Below are 6,466 nucleotides of genomic sequence, written 5' to 3' on the forward strand. Positions count from 1 at the left end.
ACGTCTCGTAAAATAGCTTATATTAAAGCGAGTTTGAAGTGTTCTGTGATCATAACAGGTGGAAAAAATGATTCCAAAAACTGATCAACAAACCAAAATAAACGTTAAACAAAAAATTGTTGTTGTTTTCGCATTTGACAGTGGGCGCTATTTATTAGCGCCCAGGACATCCTGTCTACCATGATTCCAATGCATTGATATAGGCCGTGTCAGGGGCCTGGATAGGTCGGTATAAAAATTTAATGACACAAATACTGGTTTGTGTAACAATTTACCAAACGGTTAAATAAAGATTAAATGGTGTGAAACATACATGTATAAGTGTGTTGCGTTAATAGAGGCTTGAACAGTGTGACAAAAGGTGCTGTCATAGTAAACTAATTTTTCATGAGTTTTCATTCCCATATAATTTGACAATGTATGAACACTATGATATATTGTTACTGATTGGTATGGATTGCTAATACTGTTCTTAACAGTTTGAAGCATCAGGCTTTACATTGTTCAACATAAAAGCAACTGTATGTGATATGTTAACCTCAACAGTTAGACGACATTTACTGTTTAGAAAGTAAGACAAACTGTTTTTTTCAGGCCCCTGGCATCAATGAAATATATCGTAGCCAACATCTAACTGCATTATACTCATATTCGTGTAAATGTAAACGAGCGTGTAATCAACAAACGCAGCTTTTGTTTGATGTTGTGAGTCACACACGAAATCACATTCACAATGCGTGTTTGTTGGGTTGCTTTATTCAACTAATCGCATGCTCCTCTTACCGTACATTAATATTAAAGCGAGTTTGAAGTGTTCTGTGATCATAACAGGTGGAAAAAATGATTCCAAAAACTGATCAACAAACCAAAATAAACGTTAAACAAAAAATTGTTGTTGTTTTCGCATTTGACAGTGGGCGCTATTTATTAGCGCCCAGGACATCCTGTCTACCATGATTCCAATGCATTGATATAGGCCGTGTCAGGGGCCTGGTTTTTTTCTATGCGGGGTCTGTCTGCGGCTTCCAGTTGGCGCCAGCAGCGAAAAGTGCAGACAAGAACCTTTATAGCATTTAGTTTCCAACACTGACCGCTCGGCGGCGACACCTTCATTTGTATTCAATCCATCGTCTGTGCTACTCTCGGTTGTCAACATTCTCAAATTCTCACCTCAAGCTCACGGAAGAATGGTAGTCAAGAACTGTCATATCGTATGGGAAAATCGCGAAAACCGGTAATTGTTGGAAAACGGGAAAGTTTTGAATGGTTTAGATTGGAAACATTTTGTGTTTACTTCATGTTCCGGAACAGCTTATTCACCGAGAAAATTCGATTTTACTACCACACAAAAAAGAGCCATCTGTTATATTTTAAGTTTGGAATGTCGATCTATTGCTCAAGTAATTTTTGTTCAATGCATTATTTTTCCGTGACAAGAATGGTCAAGAACAAGGATGGAAATCTAGTTGTTATGTTGAGCGAGATCATAGCAACAACGATAACATTTTGTCGTTAAGTATCCTAACAAACTACGGTCCGAGAAATATGATTCGCGCGGCATGTGCGAGCGCGATGCGATCGTTATCATGAAGTCGAAATGATAAATTCGTAATTTCATTCACTTTTTGAGCATTCTTGCTGCTTTAACTTCCAGATATGCTTATAAATGCATTATTTCTAATCATGAATGCGGTTTACGGATGCATAAGTATGGCATAAATTCTGATGAATCAAATTTATCACGAGTTGTAACATGATCCGATAACGGGTCATCACGCGATAAAGCGTGCATCAGATGCTTTGATTGTCTCTGTGATACGAGCACGGTGTGAGGCGTCGGGATCATGCTAACAAGGCTATCTTGGATTATTCGTATCCTGTATCATTTATCGCTTGAAGTGATTTTCTTCCATCCTTGGTCAAGAAATTTATCACAGCAAGCCCCATTTGATTTGACATTTCGTATCAGCTTCGTACTAGGATCCGGAATAAAGCGACGCTTTATTATTTCTTGAGCGATTCCTTGCCTGAATTTTCAATGCATCGAAATAGGCCACGAAATTTCTTGTGATCAGCGTACTACCACTAACCATAAAAATGAACATGACCGAGTTTTCTTCATCGACTCTCTGTTCTGCAAATTAAAGTGACAAGATGCAAATTCAATCGAACTTTTTTACAGTCAGACGCTAGATTGCATCGCAACCTAGCGATTTATGACCAAAAAGTGCAACCATACTTGCATCTTGTCACTTTAATTTGAAGAAGAGAGTCGATGAAGAGAACTCACTCTTGTTACTTTCGCCCTTTTATTTAAATTCAATTTATTGAATTCTAGATTGAGTTTAAATAAGGGCGAAAGTAACATGAGAGAGTTCTCTTCATCGACTCTCTCTTCTGAAAATTAAAGTGACAAGATGCAAATTCAATCGAACTTTTTTACACTTAGACGCTAGATTGCATCGCAATCTTTCGTTTAAGCGTAAAAAAGTTTAATGAAACTTGCATCTTGTCACTTTAATTTGAAGAAGAGAGAGTCGATGAAGAGAACTCGCTTCTGTTACTTTCGCCCTTTTAAACTCAATCTAGAATTAGTCAATGGCGTTATGTAATTTGTGAACGGCGCCCTACGTGCGAACAAACGTTTTAAAGGCCAACTGATTCTCCGTGTGGGAAGCAAAACCGCTGGGCACACGGGAAATGTCATAACAAACTTTTGAATGCGGTTTTTTGCATCGTTCGTTTTGCAGAAAAATTCAGCATTCCGGACGTTCGTTTTCGGTTTTTGTAATTGTAATTGTAATTGAATTTATTAATCATACGTGAACCATCTTGTACATTTATCGGGTCAAGGAAACTACATCGTTTTTGGTTTTTGGAAGTTCCGCAAAATAAAACCAAAATTTATCAGTTTTTATTAAATTTTTCCATGCAATTTGCAACGAAGTGAATGAAAACCAGTTCACACAAACAGCGAAATGTATCCTCAAAGTTCGCAGCGAAAGTATTGGACGTTCAAAAGTGAACAGGAACTGGCGGAACTTCGGATGAAACAGAACTACAACTTTATCGCCCGCCATGGTAGCGGAATGTCCGTGAGTATCTTTTATTGATTGGGAATTAGACTTGGGCCAATTGTGTTCACGTATTCTCGTTCATTTCAGGGTGAGCAAAAAGCCGCGTTTTTCCTATCGGCGGACGAGGAGCGGCTTCTGCTCAAACAGTACGAACTGCAGCTGAAAGAATTCTGCAAACGGTTCGAGCCCCCCATGCCAAAATACGTCGTCGGAACGGCTTTCCACTATTTCAAACGGTTCTACCTGAACAATTCCTCGATGGACTATCACCCCAAAGAAATTCTGTGAGTATTGACCCTGATCCAATGGTATAATATGCATATTTAAATATTGAACCTCGTTTAAATAGAGCGACGTGCGTTTATCTGTCCTGCAAAGTGGAGGAATTCAACGTTTCCATCGGGCAGTTTGTGGCCAACATCAAGGGGGACCGTAACAAAGCGATGGACATCATCCTGTCGAATGAGTTGCTGTTGATGCAGGAGCTAAACTATTACCTCACCGTTCACAATCCGTTCCGACCGATCGAAGGTTTCCTGATTGATATTAAGGTATGTAGTAAAAGTAATAATAATAATTATTCGTTCTAACGTTACGTCGTATACCATAAACAGATTTTTATTCTCAGCTTAGTGTTCTATGAGCATTTCCTCAGTTATTAACTGGGAGCTTTCTAAACAGTTTCTATTTTTGTATTCATATATTGTGTACCGAATCCCGCATGTTCACCGCGCCAGCTTTTAGGGTTAGTGGCCGTCCATACCGTTGTCTTTAACCCTTCTTGTGCATTAGGGCCATTTTCGACCCAAATCGTATACTACGTTAGCGAGCAGTTCCCAAAGTGATACTTTAGGAAGGTTAAATAGGATGTCTACTAGAGTGGGTCATCTTTTATATGGAAAAGTGAAAAATTCAATGGTATCCCATCAGATCAAAGCTTTTTTGTTACCATTTGAGGACCCAAATAAGTGTGCAAAATTTGGGCACGATCGGTTATGTCTACGTTTTGCGCATCGCGTTTGAAGTGTGTATGGGGTTTTACATGGAAAACACACTTTTTTTGCATTTCTCTCATAACAAGCTCGATTTTTTTTAAAACCGTGGAACCGATAAAGTGAAAATATAGCCTAGGATGTCCTGAAAAACTTTGTCGAAGGCCGCAAAGTGATCTGATGCTTATGAAAAAAGTTATAGCGTTGGCATTGCTTGGCGAAACATCATGATTTTGTTGCTATAGTTATTCCTTTACATGTTAAAACATAAACACATGCATGCGGTTCGTTGGTTATAACCTGAAACGAGACCAGTCAATACGTAGCTTGATATGGGGTCAAAACGGACCAGCTGCTAATTGGTTGATTTCATGCTATTAGAAAAAAGCAAAAACCATCCGACCGTTCCCGACCGCTTGTAGGCAGTGTTGTCAAAAGCGATTGAAAATACGGTCCACATACATTTCCATTATGATAAAAGTGCATTATAACAATGAAAGAGAATTAATTTTCCCATTCGTAATAATTGATTAAATGTATTGAGAATTTAACAAAAAAAATCAACATTCAAGAACTGTTATTATGGAGATTGTTTCAACTGCTCGGGAGGGTGCTTTACCTATTCAATCCTACTCAAAATGAAGGCTTGGAGCGCGGTTTATTTTTATTTGTATTTTTGTCTCAGGTTATAACTATTTTCACAAGCATCGGATCGCTTTGCGGTCTCCAACAAAGTTCTTCAGAACATCCTAGGCTATCAATTTACAGTGTCTGTTAAAAAGTTTCAGACAAACTTTTTCAACTTATGGCTAAAATGCAAAAAAGTATGTTTTCCCATACAAAATCCCATACAAATTTCAATTGAAATGCGCAAAGTGTAGACGCAACCGATCGTGCTCCAATTTTGCACAGATACTCAGGACTCGAAACGGAACCAAAAAAGCTTTGATCTGAGAAAACGCTTCCGATGACCCACACTAATGTCTACTAGTGTACAAAGTCAAAAATCCGATTTTTTTTGTCAATTTCTCGTTATTTGCTTGGGCTAGTCAAGCCAAGTGGAAATTACAACGTTTGAATGCCCTTACATTCATGTACACAACAGAAGCACGTGTTTTACTTCTGTCGAATGTGACTGTTATGCAGTCATGGGCAGTGTATACATACATACATACATATACATATATGTGTTAAAAAATGGCTAGAAAATAAACAATTTTTATAAAATGTATACACCATAAAATTGCTTTTTAGACCCGTTGCAATATGAACAACCCCGACAGGCTTCGACCAGGCATAGAAGACTTCATAGATAAGACATTCCTCACCGATGCGCCCTTGATGTATGCCCCATCTCAGGTAGGTTTAATCTTAATCAAGATTCTAGAAGTTAAATTTACAGCCTTTACCCCGCACAGATCGCTTTGGCAGCGGTTCTCCACGCAGCCAGCAAAGAACAGGAAAACCTCGATAGCTACGTAACCGAATCGCTCTTCGGAGTAGCGAAAGATAAGCTGCCAGTGCTAATAGAAGCCGTTCGAAGGGTCCGGTCGATGGTCCGTACCATTGAGCTGCCACCAAAGGATAGGGTACGGGCGCTCGAGAAGAAGCTGGAAAAATGCCGGAATCAGGAGAACAATCCCGACAGTCAAATGTAAGTGTTGGTGCTCGCTTGATCAACAGTGACATTCCTAACGAATATTCCTTCCCCTTCAGCTATAAGCAAAGGATGAAGAAAATGTACGAAGATGAGGACGACGCCGAGCTGATGAGTACCTCGTACCACATGAATGCTACCGATACCAGTTTAGAGGTTTCCCAGCTAAACAGTAGCAATCCAGTGAATATGTCGATAGAATGAGTGGGCAGAGCGAAGGACAAATGCAGTAGCTATTACAACTTTGCATTTTATCCAATTGTACGTTAAAATTGTATCTAGGATATCTTAGTTCGCGTAGCGCCATCTGTTTCCGTACAATGTGTTGTAATTATGACAGTTATTATTAATAAAGTTCTTCTAATAAAAATTTGTACGATCTTCGTAACTTTTTTTTCCGAAACTTCTAGATATTTTCCTCGTTTATCTCACGGTCGATTGGTGATGGCAGTAACTCCTCCTCTCTGGAGCCACCAAATGTTGGCGTCAGCACAATCTTCCAATTGGCAGCACGATTGGCGTGGTGTTTATCTTGCGGTGGGACTGAACCAAATACTTACTGAATCCAGCAGCACTCCACAGCTATCGCGATGATGAATCGACGATGATCAGGATGACGAAACCCATAATCGTTTCATGATACTATATTACATTCCGTGTATGCCAACCAACAAGCTAGACCGAACGCGTTATTTTCGAACATCGATACTACTCACTCAGGGTAGGAGGTTCAAAAAGGA

The 6,466-nt window shown here is 39.3% G+C and overlaps 1 protein-coding gene across 2 annotated transcripts; it reads left to right on the top strand.

The window, feature by feature from the left end:
- Positions 1-2,703: 2,703 nt before the first annotated feature.
- LOC109432628 (cyclin-H) lies at positions 2,704-6,099 on the top strand. Of its 2 annotated transcripts, XM_062854889.1 has the most exons (7): positions 2,704-2,780; positions 2,871-3,095; positions 3,165-3,361; positions 3,427-3,628; positions 5,324-5,428; positions 5,488-5,723; positions 5,786-6,099. In XM_062854889.1, exons 2-7 carry the CDS (start codon positions 2,979-2,981, stop codon positions 5,928-5,930), a joined length of 1,002 nt encoding a protein of 333 aa, XP_062710873.1. In that variant the 5' UTR covers positions 2,704-2,780; positions 2,871-2,978; the 3' UTR covers positions 5,931-6,099. The 2 variants fall into 2 exon arrangements, with proteins under 2 accessions (XP_062710873.1, XP_019564538.2); XM_019708993.3 differs by lacking the exon at positions 2,704-2,780 and having other exon boundaries at positions 2,869-3,095.
- Positions 6,100-6,466: the final 367 nt, after the last annotated feature.

Source organism: Aedes albopictus, chromosome 2 (assembly GCF_035046485.1).
Source record: "Aedes albopictus strain Foshan chromosome 2, AalbF5, whole genome shotgun sequence".
NCBI classification, from domain to species: domain Eukaryota; kingdom Metazoa; phylum Arthropoda; class Insecta; order Diptera; family Culicidae; genus Aedes; species Aedes albopictus.